At 36.7% G+C, this 24618-nt stretch overlaps 2 protein-coding genes across 2 annotated transcripts in view; both read right to left on the minus strand.

The window, feature by feature from the left end:
• Positions 1–1204, minus strand: part of LOC128231828 (myosin light chain kinase family member 4-like) — a 41682-nt gene extending 40478 nt beyond the window's left edge. The window contains exon 1 of the mRNA XM_052945043.1: positions 603–1204. Within this exon, the coding sequence (XP_052801003.1) occupies positions 603–1111 (509 nt within the window). The 5' untranslated portion in view covers positions 1112–1204. The remainder of the gene's footprint in view (positions 1–602) is intronic.
• A 421-nt stretch (positions 1205–1625) lies between these two features.
• LOC128233079 (tetraspanin-1-like) lies at positions 1626–24618 on the minus strand. The gene is made up of 9 exons (XM_052946958.1): positions 24517–24618; positions 24096–24185; positions 11273–11500; positions 10106–10180; positions 7284–7385; positions 5755–5811; positions 5335–5487; positions 4422–4505; positions 1626–1880 (listed from the first exon to the last, which is right to left on the minus strand). Exons 2-9 carry the CDS (start codon positions 24153–24155, stop codon positions 1815–1817), a joined length of 825 nt encoding a protein of 274 aa, XP_052802918.1. The 5' UTR covers positions 24156–24185; positions 24517–24618; the 3' UTR covers positions 1626–1814.

Consider the following 24618-nt stretch of genomic DNA (forward strand, 5'->3'; position numbering starts at 1 on the left):
ATCTTATTTTTGTCAGCAGTCTTATATAACTGGTTTCATTGGATTTTTGCAAACATTGGCTCGTTCCAAGACAAAAAATAAAAAAAAGTTGTCAAAACCTTCAATCTGTGAGAATGCAGCTTTAAAGGCAGCCAACTTGTTTCAGATTTTTATAAAAATAGATAAATGAAGATACTTATTAAGTGACAGAAATGTAGGAAGTATCACAAACATCAACTTCAAATTCAGGCAAACTCCACCCATAAACAAGTAAGGAAAGTACTATTATCAATATCTGGCTAAGATTGAAATGATTGTTCGATATATTTGGTACTAATGCATACAGATCGTAGTATTTTCATTCTAAGAAAAGAAACTTTCTTCTAAACTATTCTAAACTTCAAAATGTCTTTCATCTTTGCCACTTTGTTATTCAACTTTCTTTGAGCTTGAACACTGATTATTTTATCAGAAGTTCATTTCAAGAAGCGAACACAAAATCTGACACAGGTATCAATGATAAAACCTATTACTTTATGATTGCCTATGTGTAATATCATTGGGTGAAAATGTAGATTGTATTGGAAGTCAATGTTTCTAAATAATGTCAACAGTCAACTTACTTTAATTTGTAAAAGCATACGTTTAATCCTTTCAAGTGTGATTTCGATTTTGCTCCTCTCGAACTTTCATGTTTGTCTTTCTCCGCGTGTTCCAAGTCACTGTCACTATCCGAGTCATCCACGTAACCCGTGTCACCATTCGCCGCTTTAGCAGAGTCTTTATGGGAATCACGTCTGACTTGAGGTCGCTCACAGTCTTTGTTAGCCTTATCTGGAACATTAGTATTACTATTCATGTGAGCAGGTTTGGCATCGGAGATATCAGTAGAGTCTTTAGTGTGTTCTATTCTGTTACCACTGGAGTGTTCCTTGTACGATGTGTCACTATGATTTCCATTGACACCAGAGGGTGGAATAGTTGCTGCTACGCTTGCACTTGTGGTACTAACACTAGCAGATGATTTGACACTGGGAACGGAGCCATTCGCTGACACTTCTTTCTTCTTAACAATACTTCCGATTCTGCTAACCGTTTTTGACAAACTCCACTGGGCAATACTGCTATTCATGGTGATGTCTATCACAAAGAATCCAGAAACACGATCATAACTGCTCCAACATACACATCACTATGACAGAAATCACATACAGACAACGGCGCTAATAGCTACCACACGTGGGGGAAATACTAACAGCGGAACCGCACGGCTAATCGGCGCGGCTCATCAGCTAGGTAAAAGCTGGAAATCTTTCCAGGTAATATGTTTCCGCTATTTACTTTGAAATGGGATTGTGTTTGGTAAGCAGTGGTTTTAATTTTCGATAGATTTTAAATGGATAGTTTTGCGCGTCGAGTTCTAGCCTACCGCACTAGGTGAAGTAATTTAAAGATAACCCTGTTTAAATGCACAAGATTCGAGACCTTACAGACATATCGAAAATGTAAACATATCATGTTATTGATAACTGTTCGTATGTTCTATTCTGTTGGCACTAAGTGAATTATATAATCGTCACCACTCTTTAAGGGATAAGTTTTAGATAAAGGTACCCGCTTTGTTTGGGTTTGAGATCAGACAAAAAAACTGTTTGCGATTTTATTCAATTAATCTCTATGTTATAGTAACTTCAAATGTTTATTAAACTCGTGAAACATGCCGAAATAAGAACCACATCACTGTATATATATATTGTTGGCATGGTCATATCACTTTCTAGTCTAACATTCAATAAATCAGTTCTATTAGCGTGTATTGCTATTGTTATGTTTGATTAATAGTCATCATCATCATCTTCTTTTCGTCGGCAAACATAGACGGCCAGCACAATCCCAAGAAGCTGAAAAAGAAACAAAAAAGGGTTTTTCTTTATTAATTTAAATAAAGTTCATTTTCGAGGTCTTGCAGTAATTCAAAGTTATGCATCTACTGTGAGTTTTGAATATAGTTCTTGTTCTTGTTTTTTGTTTTGTAGTAATATAGTTTTTGGCTTATTTTTACACAAGGTGAATCATAATATATGACCAGTCGTAACTGCTCGGCCATTTTCGGAAAGCTTCGGGATAAACCTCGTAAAAAGGCTTAAATATATACGAGGCCAACGTCGATTACCTCAGTTATCATTATGCTAAGTAGATACATTAGATAACGCAAACAATGTACTCAAAATAATGATTTTGATTTGTGTCTGAATTTCCCTTTAGATAGTGCACCAGTCAATTGTAACCACGTACCCCTCAGGTCCGTGGGTATACCGGGGATTGCCGGGGAAATGGGTCTTTTTTTACCGTCCAGGTGGCCACGCAGTGCCGAGTGAATGCGGCGGTTTTGTTTTCGCGCCGAAAATAGCGGGGAATGGGTCTTACATAGGATGTCTCCGGGGTGCGGAGGCATTTTGGCGGGGATTTTACCAGCAGTTTGTCCCCACAGGACGGGGATTTGACCTGGGATTTGCTGGACCGTAAGTCTAAGTCCACGCTATTCCCATTACAATTGACTGGTACATTAATTTGAAATAAGATTCAAATTAAATGAAAAAAAAGACAACAGTTTAAAACTCTTCGCCATGTGTTCAATTAAATATGTTCCTCGACGGTTGAAGACACGTAAAACAGGCTTTCAATGTGAGTGCCGCCATGATTGACTTTTTAATGACCTTGGGCGGTATTCATAATTAAGTCAATTTCTTAAAATTTTCAAAGCCAAATGAAAAGAAACGTACAAGTGTTTTAAACATTTAGGGATGTTTTTTCCAACAAGGTCAATAGAAATAATGTATTTTGGATTTTTGTTTTATTTTATATGACTAAAGAGATAATGAAATTAGGAACGTGACTTAAGTTAGGAGATGATGTAAGAAGGTTTATGAATACCGCCCCAGGAATTTTAGGCTTTTTGCAAGTCATTTAACCCGCAGCCTTGTTTTTGAATATATTTTCATTTCATAGTTTCATTTAAAATGGTGAAGAAAAATAAAAGTTATCATTGTTTAAAGTATTCATTCGAAGCAAAATGCTGCCTTCCGACGTAGCATTTATGACGTAATTTATCGCGTGTTATACACACACTCCATTATGACAATATTTATTTGGTTCAACAAAAAGATGTCTTGGTCAATCATGAATGGTTGATTTCGAAATATAATAATTATCAAAAGGTCGTTTAGATTTGTTTATGCATGTTATTTTGTCTCCAATAGTATTAAAAGTCGACAATAAGAAAACATATTTAATAATTTTATTATTTTGTTTGAAGTAATGAAGCTTTAAGCTGCACTTTCACAGATAGACCGTTTTGACATCTTTTTTAATTCGTTGTCTTTGAATAACTTTGCGTATATGTCTGAAACCTCGTGATATAAGACTGCTGGTAAAAGATCAGTCGCATGTTTTAATATTTTCATTTGAAAACTGGTGTTATATGGCTTAAAGCGTTTCTAATGCTTTAAGAAAAATGAAAATTTCAGCAGTTTTTCCAACAAATGAGATCTGGCCCCAATATCACGAAAATACTTAAGTCAAATCTCAAACTCAATCACAACTCATTTTACCATGTAACATCAACATTTAGTGAAAATAATGTAATTTTTTACATATTTTTAAACCACATGCTTTCATTGAATATGTTGATTAAAACCTTTTGTCAATATTCCAAAGGAAAAAATATTCTGCAGCCAAAAATGTACTTGTAATGAGTACAATTCATTGCCTTTATTTGCTCTAGAATAAGTTTTCTTTGAAATATAGTCAAAATCTTTCAAAAACACATACTATGAGACAATCAGCTTTCAAAATGTATAAAAACATGCAAGATTTTGAATAATATTTTGTATTTACATGGTAAAATGAGTTAAGATTGAGGTTGATTTGACTTAAGGCCTAAAAAAAAAATGTTTGGCTAGGGTTACATCCCTTTCAAAAATATGTAGGGTAGGTAGGCTTTTTTATTATTTTTTTTGTTTATTAGGCTTTATATAAGAATGTCATTTTCATCATTGGAGAATGGTGTTAAAGTTATCTTCTATATAAGCAATTAAGGTTTTAAACTACATATTGAAAAGCCAAAAAAAAAGAAATTTTTTTTTTTTTTTTTTTTTAGTTTTTCATTTTTTTTTTCAAACTGACTATAAAAACGTGAGGGTCGGCGCCTATTCCGTAGGTAGGGTCGGGTAACCCGAACCAAATGTATTTTTTTTTAGGCCTAAGTATTTTCGTGATATTGGGGCCTGTTCTATTGTGTGTTACCCTTTATGACTGATTGGAAAAATCAGCCGATTCTGAGACAAAAAAAAAATGTTTAAAATCTATTAATCTGTGAGAGTGCAGCTTTAAACTTCGTGTTGAAATACAGATACAACTTAACAATAGACTGTCTCTCCTACCTCCAGCATAGCTATGCCCACTCCAACGCCGATCAGAAGGACCAAGTGACTTTTAATTTCCTGCTCGAATTTGTCATAACATCCCTGAAGAAAATGAAACAAAACGTCCACTGAATGTCATATAAGAGTAAAACATTATTTGTTAAAACATTAATAAGGGATATTGTATGAATATCATCCAGATTACATAGAGTAATACATTGAAAACTACAGGGACAAGCCCAGAATTCAAACTTAAGAGGCCCAAGACAATGGCACTAGATACACCGGACGCGAAATAAATACCATCGAAACTCGTTGGCTCAATAACAAAGGGACCGGTGAAACTTCTTCGAGCCTCGCAAATATCGAGCCAAGCGGGAATGATTCTATAAAGTTAAAAAAAATCGGTCCTCAACACCAAGTTCGAGCCAACGAGGAAATCGAGCCAAGCAGTATTGAGCCAACGGGGATTGATTGTACGTACAAATAACACAGACAGACAAACTGCACGTGCAGCAACATAGCTTGAGATTAGTGTATAAGCAAAAAGTAAATAATGCATTATAGGCCGTATAGTTAGTATGCTCTTAACGACACTCAAAAACGACAGATTTCAATGGTATCACATCATGTATGGACAATGTTTTGTAAAGTATACATGTATAGTATCACTAGATAACATTATCAATGAAAATTTAAATATTTGTCAGTAATCCGTTATTTGAAGGTGTGACAATTTAAAATTTAGTGCATGAACACAACCGAAACAAAAACATGAACGTCGGCCAACTGTCATAAAATTGGGACAAACAATCGTAAATATTAAATAACCATACTTTATCGGGTGCATTATTTTTCATAATAATTTGAGATTTACTTAAGTTATTTCGTGAAAACTATTCTGACTTTACTGCAATAAAAATAAGTGTACCTTTGTTTGTAGATACTTGCTATCTTTGGTGGTTGTAGTATTCGTCTGGACCTTATGGGCATCCTCTTGACATTTTGGATAGTCCTTAGGCTTCGGGTTTTCCGCGTCGTGGTTTGATAAAACACAGCACGAGTTAGGCACATATTGTGTGGGCTGAAAGATAATATATTATTAAAGAGAATGAGTTAAACTGTATGATTTTTTTTGCGTAAATAGCATGGAAAATTGTCATAAGAAATTTCTGTAATATCAGTTTATCATAAGAACGCTGCTTAGCTATTTATTTTGTTTAGCACATGCTTTTATATATTTTTTTTCTTTATTAGATAACACTGCGAAAAAAACATTGGTTGTAATATTATCCAAAGACTAAAACCTTCTGATCTCTCTATGGTCGCATTTCATCATTTTCCTACTTACATCTGTAAAGTTCGCCCCCACATAGTCCTTGGCGTTGTTGCTGCCACAACATCCCAGCTAAAATGAAAAATCTTATCTTAGTGTAGGCTCGTAAGTTACGGGGTTAGTAGGTAACGTATATATCACGTTGACAACATGTTTACATGTTTGAATGTTTCATTTATTCTTTGGAATCGGAAAATAGACGTCATGTAGGAACAATATAAATTTGGTGACCCAATATGGAAAAATATGGGGTAACCACGTGACCAGTTCTGGACCAACGGCGTTGCGTCATTCATGTTTGAGGCGTGATAAAGTTCAATATCAAAATTTAATCTGTTCATATTCCCTAGTCGATGTCTAAAAAGAATTTTGTATAAAAGGAATTGGCAGACAATGTTTCAATCGTATAATTCTTCAAATGCCTGTAATTGACAAAAGTTCGTGGATTTTGTGAGAGCTGAACCTTCGAAATGTCTCGTGTGACTAATATTCCGGAGCTTTGCTAATAAATTCAGAATTATCAAGTCAAAACAGTGCTTTCGTACGACAAGTTCGTTAAAACGACGAAGTCAAATATCCTTAACATTGGTTATCTTTAAAGAGACTAGACACCAGATGATACAATTGCAATAAGAAATTATAAGATTTTCCAAAACCTACATAAAATTGACGTCTTTGTTTACAACGCAATATTTACACCTCAACTTCCATTCCTTAAATGAACTGCCTTTCGGCAATTGCATTTATCAATCGATGAACGCAACATCTTCGGATATATTCAGATCGCATTTCATCGAATAGCATTATACATGGATTTTTTTTATCTTGTTTATGTCTGTATTGTTTGTGCAGATGTCGTAAAATATAAATAAACATTTTAGAAAGTGTTAAATTATGATATATCAAATGAACCGTTGCTATAAGTGTTTCAATTTTACGTTTAAAAGTGATTTCAAGTGGTTGATCTTTTCCCGCGTTATTGTGACGTCATTTGATAAAACGTTTCCGATTACAGTCGGGTCGTTCCATTTACAAAATGGGTAAGAAAGGGTAACTGAAAGGTTTTCTTAAATGAAATGAAGTAAAAAAAAATAACAATTCTTGAATAAAATAATACAATATTGGTGTAAATATAAGTAATGAATTCCCGCAATTCATTCCTTAATTGAATCTTGCTTACTGATGTATCACATCGCTTACGACACATGCATCTTTCGCAGTTTTGCGCATTTTTCCAATTCAAAATTTACTGGGGTCTACCACGTAAATCCCAGGAAGTTTAAAAATAGCGTCAGTATATTTATCTGTACTCATAAACATATATGATTAACTAAGAAACTATAATGCGCTATTTTCAAAAGGGGAAACACAGCTGAGACAGCAACATGTTTGTTGTGTTTATTTTTTTTATCATGTAAAATAAAGTATTATCGGCCTCCTCCTAGCTAGCATTGATAATTCTAGGTTTGTTTTGAGAAAATACTATATTTGCCGATTTTGGGACCATCTGGTGTCTAGCCCCTTTAAGTGATTGAACATCTTACCCAAACTTGGATGTAGTTCCAGGCTTTGGCGTCAAGGTTATTCCCTTCCACGTAGTTTGGTCCAAGAGACTTTTTCAGAATGTTTGGCAACTCTTTGTCAATCTAGAGGGGTTGTTTGTTGGGGGGGGGGGGGATAGAAATATAGTAATTACCATGTTATTTATTTCACATACGTTACTAATTAAATGTCGATATCTTCACTTTAGAATCAAATTTATGTTTTCATTACAATCTACCATATTGTGTTTTTTAATTATCTTAAATACTAAAATTCCATGTACTGGGTCGCCGATCGCTATGCATATATGAACAACGAAGTATTATTTATTTCCAATGATCAAGGCCCATTTTGATTTAACTCATTTAATGTCATTATGTTGAATGTTTGAACTGAACTAAATTATGTTCTGTTCTGTTCTGTTCTATTCTTGTGATAGTCGCCTTGTGATAAGGCATTAGCTTGTTATCCTGTAAAAATATAACGAATTAATGGCGTTGAAAATCGGATTACACACGTTGGAAATAAAAATACATAAAATATCAGATTGGAAATAAAAATACACAAAATATCAGGCACCATTACCACAAAAATACCGAGTCAAATCTCAATCCCCGTCTCATAAAGAATTAACACGGGTAGATATGCAAATAATAACAACCCTAGAAATGAACATTATTGTACCTTTTGTAATTGCAATGATCTAGAAAATGAATTTCATTTTATATTAATATGTTTTGTTATTATGACGGGTAACGGGGGAAAGTACCGTGGTTGCCGACGAAGGTTATAATGATACAAGAAGAAATTACCTTAAATAGTTTTTGTGTCATACCAAGCATGCTGTACAAATTTATACAAGTGTTCAAGTCAGATAACAAAAACACTGTGTTCAAATTGTCCAAATATATATATAAAAGAATCTCTTAAACACTGAACGTCCATGACATACAGTTGATTTGTGTATATCAGCTCATCCTTATATTTTATAATTTGCATATAATTGTTTTCACGTATGACACATTATTCACATCAACATATAGACATTGCACGTATAGAATCTGTATTATGTAACATGTTGAATTCACGTTCTATAAATGTATCGACGTGTTCTTTGACAATGGACCTTGTGGGTATATGTCAAATAAAATTATGTTCTGTTCTGTTCTGCTCATTTTACAACATATAAGAATAGTATGATTCAAAATTTTGTATATTTTTACAATTTAAAAAAAATCATAAAATGATCTATTAAAACCTTTTGTCCTTATTTCGAAGAATGGCAAGAAATACTTGAGTAATTGTTAAAAAAAACGTCCAGTTGTACTCAATTTCATTTTAAAGCTGCATTCTCACAGAGTGGACGTTTTGCCAACTTTTTTTATTTTTTTGTCTTGGAACTGGCCAATTTTTGCGAAAATGAATGAAAACCAGTCATATCAGACTGCTTACAAAAAATAAATTGCAGATTTTTATATTTAAGTTCAAAAATTGATGTGATATGCATTTTCTTTAACTGTTACTAACGGTTTAAGCCATGACACATTGATTTTTGAACGGAAATATGAAAATTTGCGATCTGATCTTGAAGTCCTGAGGTTGTCAAAACGTTCAATCTGTGAGGGCGCAGCTTTTAGCTGTAGAAAATTATTGCTTTGAAATCTTGACCAATGTTTTAAATCAACATTTTCTATGAGAGAAAGCGCTTTTAAAATGTGTTAAAACTTACTTGATGTTTAATAATTTTGATGTTACGTGGTAAAATGAGTTGCGTCTGAGATTGAGATTTGAATATTAAGTACTTTTGTGACATTGGGGCCAAGTGTTTTGTAAAACGTGTCCGTTTCTCTGAATCAAACTTTCAATTTCCGTGTCACCAAAATCACACTATAGTCACCCGCATATAACAATGTCTGGAAATAGTGTAAAAAAAGAATTGAAAAATATCTGGTTTGTTGACGTTTTCCTTGACCGCGTGAAATCTGTTTAGCAGGTGTATGTGACGAACGTTCCTTCCATCGTATATAACAGTGCGTGTTTACCACGTGATAAATTTAGTCACAAATGCTATATATATATATATATGACGAAATTAGGCAACATTTAACATCGAATGATGACTTAAAACAAAGATAACTTTTCTTTTACTTCACCACTGTAAATGAATCATAAAGCAGTCTATGCCGCTTAAAAAACCCGCCTTTGTTTATGCACCAGTAAATTGTAACCATGGGCCCCCAAGGTCCGGGGGTAGCCGGGGAAATGGGCCGTGTTTTTACCTTCCCGGTGGCCTCGCAGTGCCGGGTGAATGCCGTGGTTTTGTATTCGCGCCAAATTTAGCGGGGAATGTGCCTTACTTAGGGTCCCTAGGGTTCTGGGGCCCCGCAGAGCTGGGGTTTTACCCGGGCTTGGCTGGACCGAAAGTCAAAGTCCCCGCTATTCCACGAACCTGGACGGGCCGTGGTTACAATTGACTGGTGTATTATAACCGGGGTTTAATTTGATGATTAGTTTCCTCAAATACTTCGATAAACCTCTTTCCAAAATAATGTTTTGACAGTGCTAAACTGAACTCTCAATCAAACTCTAGTAAAAGACCGAATGCGGGGCTATGTATGCGGCGTGGACTGCGCCATGTTTTATCCAATATTATGAACAAATAGTAAAGTTAATTATCTTTATTTATAGTCTTCATTTGAAGCAAAATATTGCCTTCCTACGAAACATTTATGGCGTAATTAATCACGTGGTATACAGACACTGTATAAGAAAGGGAATACTAAACTTGCTTCATTATGACAAACTCATGGGTAGAGTTGCCTACCTTCCCTTTGAAGACCGCGGCAGTAATTCCGCCCCCAAACTCGCCGATAAACACCACGATCAGGAAAAATATGTACTGAAATGTAAGGAGACGAAAGTAAGAGGCCGAAAGACAGTGAACGGAAGACAAAATATCCTAGAAACACCACAAGCAGACACGCATTAAAAAGCTTTATACATGATCGGATTATCGCCTTGGAGCGTTTAGTAACATACTCCTTCTTTTAAAGAATGCATGCCTATGGCAGAACATGTAATAGCGTAAAAATGTTCTCATATCCCTATATATGAAGTCTAGATGTTACATATATTGCCCTTCGGAACTCCTCGAAAACAACCACGGATATATATTGAAGGTTTACAATGTCAGAAGTCTTTATTATTATTAGTAGTAGTAGTAGTAGAAGTGGTAATGGTGGTGGTGGTGGTGCTGGAGGCGGTGCTGGTGCAGGTGTTGGTAGTGGTTGTTGTTTGGTAGTGGTGGAGGTGGTGGAGGTGGTGGTAGTTGTTGTTGTGGTGGTGGTGGTGGTGGTAGTGGTTGTGGTGGTGGTGGTGGTAGTAGTGGTAGTGGCGGTTGCGGGTGGCGGTTGCGGTGGCGGTGGTGGTGGTGGTGGAGGTGGTGGTGTGGTGGTGGTGGTGGTGGTGGTGGTGGTAGTTGTAGTGGCGGTTGCGGGTGGCGGTGGCGGTGGCGGTGGCGGTGGCGGTGGTGGTGGTGGCGGTTGTGGCGGTGGTGGTGGTGGCGGTTGTGGCGGTGGCGGTGGTGGTGGTGGAGGTGGTGGTGGTGGTGGTAATGGTAGTTGCAGTGGCTGTGACGCTGGCAGTAGCAGATTGAATTATTCGTTTTAGTAATAGTAAGATGACATTAATTAAACCTGAATGATTAAGAATGGGCGATATGAACGAAACGAAAGAGCCCTTCTTAATAGTAAAGGTTTTAATTCAAGTCATATAACTGGCTTAGAATACAACCTCGTTGGCTGATTGTCAACGCAAAATCTGACACATGGAGTGTGTATCGGATGAGTGACGGTGGGTAGACCTTTAAACACGCCCGAACGTTGACATTCTTAATGATTAAGTCTACTACTATAATTGCCTATCTGTAATTTCATTGGCTGCAAAAGTTGTTTTTATGCTACTTGGGATATACTTATAAATATAAACTCACGATTCCACTGAAGAACCTCTGACCCATCTTACACTTCTCTGGCAGGCAAGCGGCGAAGAAGCCAAATGCGGCAATGAGAAGCACGCCCACCCCGAAGATTACGAGGACTGTGGAGGCGGTGGTGAGGGCCTTGTCATTGGAGTCAAATTCCACCAGGTGCTGCATGTTCACCACATCTTTGTCCACTTTTACCCACACGCCAACTGTCAGCACAGCGATACCCGACAGCTAATTGGTGTGACACAAATGGAAGGGAACAAGTTAATTACCCAACAGCTAATTGGTGTGACACAAATGGAAGGGAACAAGTTAATTACCCGACAGCTATTTGGTGTGACACAAATGGAAGGGAACAAGTTAATTACCCGACAGCTAATTGGTATGACACAAATGGAAGGGAACAAGTTTAGTAGTGGAACAAATTTTATCAAAAACGTAATGCCTAAGATCTTAAATTAAACACTTTAATAGCATTTTATTGTGTATGATATACGCACGTCATAAAAGTCAATCGAAAAAAACCCATATTATTATAAATCTGGTTTGGCCACAAGTTATAACAACATAAGGAAATTGCCCATCTTATCAATGATCATCGTTCGATCAATTTTTCAGATTTTCATTCCTGATTATAATGCGATTTATCTTAAAGCAAATTGTTTGACGGAACATGATATTCTTCATGTGTTTCAATGTGCAAGTTCAAATTTCAATTCCATTCAACACTTTAGTATAGCACTGAATATTTAGTTGGTACGATACGTTGTGGTACGCTCATTGATTGTAAAATAAGCTATCGTACGCTCGTTGATCGTTAAATATGTTGTCGTACGTCCGTTGTTCGTTCGATATGTTATCGGCTGTCGTACGCACGTCGATTGTCCGATACATTGTCGTGCTCTAATTGACCGGCCGATATGTTATCGGCTGTCGTACGCTCGTCGATTGTCCGATACGTTGTCGTGCTCTAATTGATCGGCCGATGTGTTATCGGTTGTCGTACGCTCGTCGATTGTCCGATACGTTGTCGTGCTCTAATTGATCGGTCGATGTGTTATCGGTTGTCGTACGCACGTCGATTGTCCGATAGGTTGTCGTGCTCTAATTGATCGGTCGATGTGTTATCGGTTGTCGTACGCACGTCGATTGTCCGATACGTTGTCGTGCTGTAATTGACCGGCCGATATGTTATCGGCTGTCGTACGCACGTCGATTGTCCGATACGTTGTCGTGCTCTAATTGATCGGTCGATATGTTATCGGCTGTCGTACGCTCGTCGATTGTCCGATACGTTACCGTGCTGTAATTGACCGGCCGATATGTTATCGGCTGTCGTACGCACGTCGATTGTCCGATAGGTTACCGTGCTCTAATTGACCGGCCGATATGTTATCGGTTGTCGTACGCTCGTCTATTGTCTGGAATGTTTTTGTACGCTCGATGATTGTCCGATATGCTGTCGGTTGACGTTCGCCCGTCGACTACCAGGTATGTTATCGTACGCATGGTGATAAGGTGACCCATATGCGTGTTTTTTTCTGCGTGCGTATTGTTTGTTTGCTCGATTGCCATTCGCTTTTGATCCCTGTGCCACTTAACAAGAGTATAGATTCATAAAGGCGGATACATGATAGGACGTCAGAGGGGGCGCGCGTGGATGCGAAGCTTAAGACGCACCTCTAAAGCCCCCCACCCCCCCCCCCCACCCCGGAAAAAAGCACAAAAATACACTAGCAACTAAAACACTAAACAACAACAACAGAAAAATAAAAATGATAAAGATATGAAATGGTGCCCCCATCGTGTCGGTTAGCGAGTCAAAATACATGTTTGTGGCTATCAAACCTCTTTATTGACTAATGATAAAGAAAAACTTGGTAAAATTCAGAATCTTGTTAATATTCTATGTAGCAAGCATGGGAACTTTCGCGTTACGAGTAAAAAAAGGAAAGCTTCCCATAATGACACTTAAATTTAGTAAATTAATGTATACATAATCGTCTTTGTATAGTGAAAAATATCAATACTGATTGCAAAAGTTAAAGATGCACTCTTACACCCGAATCAGATTTACCAGTTTAATTTGGAAAAAGGTGCAGAACACGGCATTTCCTCCTTACGAGACGATAGTAGATCACAGGAAATCTTTTAGAACTCACCGATCATTTAATATTTTTGCGTTTTCAGCTAATAAGTAGACACGGTAACAATTTTGTTATCAGTTAAACATATTTTTCATAAATGCATTATTTAGTTAGTAGTTGAAGGTTGATCACTCAAAATGTGTGTTTGTTATTCATGTGTATGTATTGATTTTGAATAAGAGTGTCACTCTAAATAATTAACCATAAAATTACATTTTAAAATGGCCAGATATCTGTAATCTTGTTGAGGTTCTTAAATGATAACAGCATTGAAAGTCTATCGTAGATATGACTGTAAATCATCAATATCGCATAATCTGTCAAGATCACAATTATAACGTTCGTTATGGGGCGACTATTGTTGATAAGATAACGCGATCGAGATCATACAGCGTAACTGATTCCTAATTCAAAGAAATAAAACCATTACGGTATTGACATTCTTCTGCACGTTAGCTCTATGGTTGTAGGGTTAGGTGTTGTTATATTTTTCTGAATAAAAAAAATCACTAAACGCAATCAAATATAACAGTGCTTGTAATGTTTTCAATCCACCAGCTCTCCCACAGGTGACACGACTTAAAAAAAAAAATGAAAACTACAGGGACAAGCCCAGTAATAACAAAAACAAATCAAAAATAAACCCCGAGGTAGAGGGCAAGGACTCAAAGGATAATCAACTAATTTCACAGACGTTTAAACACCACATACTCTATTACCCTCCATAATCATAACACACAGGCATCAATCATGGTTATTGCAGTTGATACACACGCATATATTCACCAGGCCCCGATTTCTCGAAACTTCTTAAGTAGCTTATAACAGGATTAAGCTAATCTCACTATTTTTATTTACCAAAAATGTGTGTGATTTAATTATTTTGTTAGAGATTTTAGGAATTAAGTTCATGATAGTCGGAATAAACAATGTAAGTTAATGATAGTCGGAATAAACAATGTAAGTTTATGATAGTCGGAATAAACAATGTAAGTTTATGATAGTCGGAATAAACAATGTTTCTTTCATCGAAATTAAATGTATGTTGGCTAAGTGAACTAAGCTACTTAAGCCTGTTAAGCTTAATAAGTTTCGAGAAATTGGGGCCAGGCATCTTTGACTTCATTCACTTCATTAGTCAGTTATTAATAACAAGTAATCCAATTAGCTACATCGTTCTTATATTCAATTAACATCAATATTGAATACCAGCCCAGAAATGTGCCCATTAAAAACCCCCATTGGCTTTGGTTTCTGAAACAGTTGTTAGTATAAACGTTAGTCAAGTTAATTATGCTGTGTCGGACCGTATTTGGTACAAAAACGAATATGGTACAAATGTACCATATTCGGTCGAATATGGTACAAATGTACCATATTCGGACCGAATATGGTACAATTTTCGACCGAATATGGTACAAACATTGTACCATATTCGGTTGGAATAAGTTTTTCTATGCTCGCCAAAACGTATTTGGTACATACCAAAAAAACTCATAAAATGAAAATGGCCTACGTATATGGTACATAAATTATGTATTTCTTAATAAATGAAATAGTCTGCCAATGTGTAAACTTTTTTTCAAACTCAAATACATTGTATTAACCTAATATTGGAAGTGACAAAAGTATCATCATCATCATCATCATCATCATCATCATCGTCGTCGTCGTCGTCGTCGTCGTCGTCGTCGTCGTCGTAACTAGCAGTAACAGAAACAGCTAACCTAACCACACTTTACATGGATTTTGCTGGTTGTGTAACTGTTTCGCCGGCTAGCTCAGTCGGTTGCGCGTCAGATTGGCACGCAGGCGGCCTGGGTTCGATTCCCGGGCGGGCCAGATACTTTCGTGGAGATTGGTCACGAAATGATTTCTACGGCCATTCTTCCCCTACCGCTGTTTCAAGTAGGGCAGTTGTCAATTACTGGCGAATGTATCTGCTTAGTACTGGTTACTAAGTACTAGTACTCTAAGACTAGAGACGTGCTTGCTCCAGGTAACTCTGTAAAAGTTTGAGGATTATCGCATTTTGGTTATGTTCATAGAGTGTGAACTTGTAAGGGTAAAGGTAGGCGAGCAAATCCATGAAGCGCGCCAGCGCTTCTTGGAAAATTTGATCGTTTAATACCCCTCGGTATTAATGCTTATATTTTAATACATTTTAATAATAATTGGTAGGTTTTGTCCAGATATGATTGCTTTAAGCAAACGTCGTTGCAGGAATGTCGACGTCGCATTCGATTGGTCGAATGACGTCGCGTCAGCCATATTAATGATTTCGTGCATTGTTTGGGTCAATCTAAAACTTCTGACAAGAAGATATTGCATGAGAAAATCCGAAAAATAAACAAGAAATTGGGCCGAAAAAATAACTAACGAAATTCATATTTCATGCATTTGCAGTTGTTTTACGATAGAATTTCTTCGATATAATTCAATATCCTTTGGTCAGTAGTTTTAGATTGACCCAAACAATTCACAAGATCATTAATAGCAATTTTCAAATTTTTAAAACTTTTTTTTTCGAAAGTGTATTTTCACCAAAATCCGATTTAAGAGATTTTGAGCTCTTTTAAATGAATATATCTCTCCAAAAATAAGGATGTTTGACTGGCTGCTTTAGACAGGTGTGACTGTATTCCTAAACATTAGGCGAAAAGAAAAAAATTGTCTGGTTCCGGTGACCCGACCCTACCTATTTTTTTCGCCCGACCCTAAACTTTTTTTTATTTGAATACGAAAAAATTGGTCCGATTTTTTACTCAATATTCAAGAGAATTGTAAAGAACGTTTTTAAAGCGTTCATGTAAACATTCTAAAAATAAAACAAAACTTAATAATTTTAGTTTAAGTTTTGAATCTATAATATGTTGTCTTGATTAAGGGAAAGTAAATTTTGAAAATAGAAATACATTGATCTTGTGGCAAGGTTCGAATCAAAACCTCATATTTTTAAATAAATGTACGAATTTGCACAGCACTAAAGCATTCAACGTAAAGCATTCCCTGCGACTTCTTTTTACGCTGATATTCAGTCAATTTAAAATGTTCTACAACCCATGATTTTGCCATATAATTGCATAAATACTGTACTAGTCATAGCAAGCACCGAAAATGGTCTCGTTTATAGCGAATTATATTTTCAAAATATAACACGTACAGAAAGAAACAATTATTAAACCTATAGGGTTAAATGTGCATAAAACTCCTCCAGCTTGCACACTATGCATGTTTACAGTACATAAAAAGCTTAGTGTTGCACGCACAGAAGACTTTAATCACACAAAATATACATTAAAATAACGTTATTATATCACCTTTCACTCAGCATCAGTAAAAATAAATAAATAAATAAAATAAAAAGAAATGCCGACCTACCCTACCTACTTTTTGGGGGCATGTCACCGGAACCAGACATAATGTTTTATTTGGCCTTACTTTGTAAAGTTGATTTGTCGTTCCGACGTCATATTGCTGAGAAGCCGACAAAGCTTTGAAGTTTCCGATTTTTTCTTTGATAACGTGCCGCTTTAAAAAGGCGGGAATTTTGCACACGAGTCTTACTCAGAAGTCAGTAACCATATTTGACTTGGCGGTCGGCAAGAAAAGTTGTGATTTTCGACTAGAAAGAATTGAAATCCAAACTTTCTTCAAACTTCAAAAGAATTCTTGACAGTAAGTACTGTACATAATTTTAATTTTCAGTTGTCTTAATATGCATTGATGTTTTAACATGCATTGATTTTTATGTTTTATGCCCCCCCCCCCCCCTCAGAGTGCATTTGCAGTTGTCCGTCCGTCTATCCAATTGTCCGTGGCATTCCTTCCGGAAGCGTAACTCCTAAACTGCTAAAATATTTAAGCTACAGTCATGAAACTTCATGAAAAATGTTGTCCATCATCAGCTCTCAAGATACATTTCAGCTCACCTGAGCACAAAGTGATCAAGGTGAGCTATTGTGATGGCAAGTTGTCCATCGTCCGTGCGTGCGTGCGTCCGTACGTGCGTCCGTCAACAATTTCTTCAAACGATTTCTCCTCCTAACCCGCTAAGCCAAATTCAATGAAACTTGGCAGGAATAGTCCTTGCATCAAGCTCTACCAAAGTTGTTCAAAGAATTCCATTTCATGAAGAACTCTGGTTGTCATGGCAACGAAAAGGCAAATCATAGTGAAATCTTTAAAAATATTCTTGTCCGAAACTGCAAGGCCTTGAGGTTTGATATTTGGTATGTGACATAATTTTGGTATGTGACATAATTTTGGGGTCCTATACTAAGATTGTTCAAATTATGCCCCTGGGGTAAAAATTGGCACCGTCCCGTGCCTGTGTTGAATATTTACATAATATACATCTGCATACTTCTACTGTTTCATTTTTGTTAACTTTTCTTCTGAAAACAAAATGCACGAACTCCCAAGCCAAACATTGGGCAAGATTTGCCCATGAAAACAGACATTTATTTTAAAGATTCATAAATAAATTATATACCGACTGGTAAAGCTTGTCAGACGTTAGCATTTCAAATTGCAATGCTTTTTTAGTTCATTTACGTTCAAATGACTGTGTGGATTTCCATATAACCCAGAAAATAAACGCTAATCACTGTAAAATGAAAATTAAAGTAAAAAGCAGCATAAAATAAATGAAAACATACTTGAAATACTTATACTGCTCTGTCGGACAGTATTTGGTACAAAAACGCTTAGTTTAACTATATAATTATTATATAGAGAAATTTAAAAATATATATCTTTTTCTCTAAAACCACTTAGCCCAGAGCTTTGATATTTGTTATGTGACATTTTCTATTGAACTTTCGACTTTTGATGAATTAAACCTTGACCAAGTGACTTAATTTTGAAGCTTTTGCCTTTATTTTCCTTACAGTTTTTACAGCTCAATCTGATTTTGGTGAAAAATACACTTTCGAAAAAAATTGTTTCAAAAGTCGCTATTAAAGTATTAATGATTTTGTGAATTGTTTTCGGTTAATCTAAAACTACTGACCAAAGGATATTGAATTATATCGAAGAAATTCTATCGTAAAACAACTGAAAATGCATGGAAAATGGATTTCGCGTTAGATCTACTAACGCGATATTTTCGGCCTATTCCATTCCTATTCAATAAATAGGACAAAAATACCAATTTTGGTGTATTTTAATTGAAAAATAAAAAATCTTGTTATTTTTTCGGATTGTATTTGATGTCATGCAATGTCCTCTGGTCAGTATTTTTAGATTAACCCAAACAATTCACAAAATCATTAATAGCGACTTTTGGAAACAATTTTTTTCGAAAGTGTATTTTCCACCAAAATCAGATCGAGCTCCTTTAATCTGTAGATTTGAACATTTTAAATTTTATGGAGTTTATAGGTCTTTGACCTTCGAACCCTGCCTAGTCGTGACTTCTGGTGAGCGACCTAGGCCCCCAGGGCCCCTTCTTTATATCCCTTCCATCCACGTAGCATTGGTTTCTACAGACCGTTTGTCCGTTGACCGCCATAAGTTTGCCCGCTATTTTTCCCCTGAATTTGAATTCGGTTGGATTTCAATGAAACTTTACATGAAGTACTTGCTACTTTCATTGCGCATATTGCCCGGAAGTTCGGATTGTAAATTTTAGCGGAGCTATCAGACGAGTGATTTTAGCTCAGCTCATGTCGTGAGACATTCGTTTTCGACACGCGGTGTTCAATACAAGCTCTATTAACTAATGAAGTATAAATGTATAATAACTTATTATATTATTTCAGATGAAGGAAGCAATTAGGAGAAAAAGGAAGCAATTAGGGTGCTTGCCCAGGTCGAAGTACGACATTATTGTCAGATGTTTAAACGGATCGTTCGATGTCCCTGTGAAGAAACGGACACCTGAAGAGAATAATTGTTTGGCCATGATTAGAAAACGTAAGGACTTCGAGCTTGGTGACCGGGGTTCTTTATTGTGTGGCGGAAAGCAAGTCCTTGTGAAAGAAGATCTTCCTAGATTTGTTGAGAAGATGTTCATGGAAAACAAAGGATGTGGAGCAAGGGTTATTTACAACAAACTGAAAGTAAATTACACGGGGTTCTCGGAACAAGCTATCCTTGAAATACTGTACAATAGCAAGTATTACCATGAGAAGTATCCGAGATTTACAAACAAGCCAACGCCAAAGACAATTACAGAAGAGGAACCAGGCAAAAGATGGCAGATTGACATAATTAACATGAAAAATCAAAGTGTTAGCTACAAGGGGTCCACATACAGTTATATTCTACAAGTCGTGGACGTTTATTCTAAGTACGTTATGCCAAAACCCCTGAAAACGAAGAGTTCGCGTGAAGTTGCAAAGGCATTAGAGGACGTGTTGATGGTTAACCTTGCCCCTGACATCATCCAATGTGACAACGGACTGGAATTTAAAGGCCCTAGTATGAAACTTTTGTTGAACAAGTACAACATCAAAATGATCAATAGTAGGCCTATCATCCTCAATCACAGGGCAAGTGTGAAAGGTCAAACAGTGTTATAAAGGCCAAGATTCTATTTGCAACAAAAAGTAAACGTGGATTTAACTGGGTCGAAGGGCTTCAAGATTTAGCCTATGCCATAAACACAAGTTTCAAACGAGTTCTTGGGGGTCTCACGCCCTTTGAAGCCTACTACGGAAGAAGTCATGTTTTTACCAAAGAACGTCATAGTTCTCGTGAAATAAAGAAAACCATACGGCGAGCAAATAAAAAGGCTTACAGGTCGCTGTTGAAAAACGCAACTTCCCCAAGCAAGTACAAAGTAGGAGAGACAGTATTAATTCGCTATCCCTTTCGAAAATCCAGGGTGCCAACCAAAAGATATGTTATCGAAGGCAAGGTAGAAAAAGTAAAACGAAATGGTGTTTATATCGTGTCATTTCAAGTACCGAACAAACCCGAACTTGGATTCGTAAGCAAATCGGTTGGGGTCGAAAACATGACTAGCCTAACTGTTGCGTTAGAGAAACAACGAAAAATTAAAAAACATTCATTAAAACAGAACCGCTCAGAGAAACAAAATCACAGAACTAAGTACTATCATGTTTCAACACACCATGAAAATCTGCAGTTGTTGGATGGGGTGAATATTGCCATGGACCCAAATCCGGATGGAAATTGTCAATTTGCTGCTATATCGCATCAACTTGGTAAAATTGGTATATACAAAGACGTAGATGCTTTACGTAAGGAAGCAGTCCATCACATTGTAGAAAACAGATATTTCTATGAAACTTTTGTCTATGATGAAACATTTGATGAATACGTTAAGAATATGTCTAAGAATGGGACATACGGCGACAACCTCACGCTCATTGCACTTATGAGAGAATATAATTTGCAGTGCCTGGTAGTTTGTACCCGAGGACTAGAACACTCATCAATTGTGTCAGCAGATGGAAAGTTCGATGGTGATGTTGGAACAATTGCATTGGGGTATTTCCCAGAAGGATTTGGCATGCATTACGTTAGTATCCGTATCAATCAACGCGTGTACAAGGACATAATATCACGCTTAGAACAGTCGTATGACAACGGTGACTCTGGCGACAGCGCTGCGTCTGGCGACAACGCTGCGTCTGGCGACAACGCTGCGTCTGGCGACAACGGTGACTCTGGCGACAACGGTGACTCCGGCGACACCGCTGCGTCTGGCGACAACACTGCATCTGGCGACAACGATGACTCTGGCGACAACGATGACTCTGGCGACAACGCTGCGTCTGGCGACAACGGTGACTCTTGCGACAACGGTGACTCCGGCGACAACGGTGACTCCGGCGACAACGGTGACTCCGGCGACAACGGTGACTCCGGCGACAACGGTGACTCCGGCGACAACGGTGACTCCGGCGACAACGGTGACTCCGGCGACAACGGTGACTCCGGCGACAACGGTGACTCCGGCGACAACGGTGACTCCGGCGACAACGGTGACTCTGGCGACAACGGTGACTCCGGCGACAACGGTGACTCTGGCGACAACGGTGACGTCTCTGTGTGTTCAGCCCTGAAAGAGCTTCAAGATATGATAAACAATAGGAGGGCACAGAGGCGAACGACTTTTCCATTTCTGATGTTACCACTTCACATTCAAGTTGAAATTTTTAAGTTCTGCATACAATCAAACCCGTCAATCCAGTTTGTGTTGGCGAAGGTCGGCAAACCCTTTAGAGATTTAATAAGGTCAATGAGTTTGCAAACACCTAGAATTTACATTCGGCCGGATATTGGACTAGATACTAGTAACAGAAATCCTGTTAGCGTTCGTTTCCTATTAACAAGAGCGGGCAGAAACAACGGTCTTATTTCGGCAATAAAAGAAATCATCAAGGGGCCAAAATGGGCAAACGCATGGCTGCGTTTGCGTGTTAGTGGAATCGGTTGGTATGATATCATAGATGTCATGTACAGACATTACAGGTGAAATATACATGTATATCGGTGTTTGGAAACCTGTTATGTTATTTTTGTGATTGATGATTATGTTCTTCTACCGGAAATTTGTTGTCATTTGCTCATTTAATGGTAACTTTTTACGAAGCACATTTGGGATATTTTGGCTGCTACTAAAATGAATGTATATATGTATATTATGTCTGGTCAAAATGCTACAGTTGGATTAAAATTTAAATGCTGTTCTATGTTCTTCAATATTACTTTGAAAAATCCTGTCAGTATACCAATAAATGAAAAAAGTACAAGTTTGTTGAATCTCTTGAATGAAACAAATTATAAAATACAAAATGTAAAATGAATATGTGATGATGATGATGACAAAACATTTGTGATGATGATGATGGTAAAAAAATTGTGATGATGATGGTGGTGGTGATGATGATGACAGTGGTTATGATGATTGGGGTTTGATGATTGTGGTGATGATGATGATGATAATGATGATGATGATGATGATAACAAACGTTTTGGGATGATGATGACAGCGATGTTTATCGGACGATGATGATGGTTATAATGATGATGATAAGATTTTAGATGATGATGACGGCGATGTTTATCGGCCGACGATGATGATAATGATGATGATGATAACAAAATATTTGTGATGATGATGATGGCGATGTTTATTGGCCGATGATGATGATGATATTCTCATCGTCGTCATCATCATCACAACATCCTCATTATCGACCGAAAACATCGCTGTCATTATCATCACAAAAAAAACTTTTGTGATCACCATTACGATCATGATAATGGATATGATGATGTTGGTTTTGATGGTGATGATGATGGTGGTGTTGGTGAAGATAACAACGATGATGATCATTGGGGTGTTGATAATTGATGTGATGATGATGATGATGATGATGATGATAACAAACGTATTTTGATGATTATGACAGCGATGTTTATCGGTCGATGATGATTATTATAATGATGATGATTATGATGACAAATGTGTTTTGATGATGCTGACGGCGATTTTTATCGGTAGATTATGATGATGATGATGTGCTGACCGTCGTTATCATCATTACAAAACTTTTGTCATCATCATCACCATCGACCGAAAAACATCGCAGTTATCATCATCACATTTTTGTGATCTTCATTACGATGATGATAATGGTGATGATGATGATGGTGTTGATGATGATGATGATGACCTTGATGATTGTGGTGATAATGATGGTGATGATGATGACAATGATGATAAAAGTTTGTGATGATGATGATGACGGTAATTTTGATCGTCGTCATCATCATCAAAACTTTTGTCATCATCATGACGATGATGATGATAATGGCGTTAATGGTGACGATGATGATGTAATTGATGATGATGACAATGGTGATGATGATTGGGGTTTGATGATTGTGATGATGATAACTGCGATGTTTATCGGCCGATGATAATGATTATAATGATGATGATGAAAAAAGTTTTTTATTATGTTGACGCCAATGATTACCGGCCGCCGATGATGATGATTATGATGATGCTGATGATGATGATGATGATGATGATGATGATGATGATGATGATGATGATGACGATGATGATTATTTTCATGATGGTATTGATGACGTTGATGCAAATTGTAGTTATGATGATGATGATGATGATGATGATGACGATGATGATGATGACGATGACGATGATGAGTGTGTACCATATTCGGAACGAATGTGGTACATTTTTCATCCGAATATGGTACAAGTTTGTACCATATTTGGTCAGGCATTTTACCCCAAAACTGCAGATACGTATATGGTACAATTAGACAGTTGTACCATATTCGGCCGAATATGGTACAAATTTGTACCATATTCGTTTTTGTACCAAATACGGTCCGACAATGCTGTCCGTGTGGTAACAAAATTGGCTATATAAGATAAAAACCTACACTTAATGAAACATATATATTCATAAGTAGTGCCAAATGAAAAACACTGCCTTTGGTTTTTGAACCAGTCTTCAAGATAAACTTACGTTTATTGTTTTGGCTATGCGGTAACAAATTTGGCCATATAAAATAACAACCTATAGTTACTGAAACAAAAATGTTCATAATAATTGCTCAGTTAAAAACGTTGGCTTTGATTTTTGAATCAGTTGATACGTTAAACTAAAGTTAATTGAGTTGTCAGCTCGTTAGCAAAATTGGCCATATAAGATAACAACTTACCATGAAAATAAAATTGAATGAGATAAGGCCGAATCTGGCCAAGCAATCACAACACCCCATGGCTAGGCTGAATTTGGCTTTCTTTTACCGCTGAAAAACGTACAAAATTAAGGGAACTTAAAATATTTAGCAGTTATAAGTATTGTCATTATTTTCATATTTTATTGTTTTTTTAAACAAAGAATGTCAATGTTTAAAGTTTAACATAGATAGGATGTCTGTTGTCGTCTATAACTTACTAAGATACTTTGACGTATTGTTTCATAACAATTTATTTTATATAACTATCAACGTTAGCTATGACAGTCGCCTTAACAGTCACTCAGGATAAACAATAATTGAATTCAAATTAATATATAATTCATTTATTATCTTACTGTTGTACAAAACGATCATATTTCAAAGAAACAATTATACTCACATCTATATTTATAAGAAAATATATCCAACAGAGATGACAAACGCGCGTACCCAAATTTGTAAAACACAGCTCGGTCAATTGTAAGGCGATGATAATGAGTTG

The sequence above is a fragment of the Mya arenaria genome, chromosome 4 (genome assembly GCF_026914265.1).
Source record: "Mya arenaria isolate MELC-2E11 chromosome 4, ASM2691426v1".
NCBI classification, from domain to species: Eukaryota; Metazoa; Mollusca; class Bivalvia; order Myida; family Myidae; genus Mya; species Mya arenaria.

Excerpts from the sequence above, each read along its gene's own strand:
- LOC128233079 (XM_052946958.1), bottom strand. The coding sequence starts at position 24,155 with ATGGGGTGTTGTGATTGCTTGGCCAGATTCGGCCTTATCTCATTCAAT. Across the intron at positions 10,181-11,272 it reads AGAGGTTCTTCAGTGGAATC|TACATATTTTTCCTGATCGT; the intron begins GTGAGTTTATAT and ends CTTACATTTCAG. Across the intron at positions 5,812-7,283 it reads GGAACTACATCCAAGTTTGG|CTGGGATGTTGTGGCAGCAA; the intron begins GTAAGATGTTCA and ends TTTTCATTTTAG.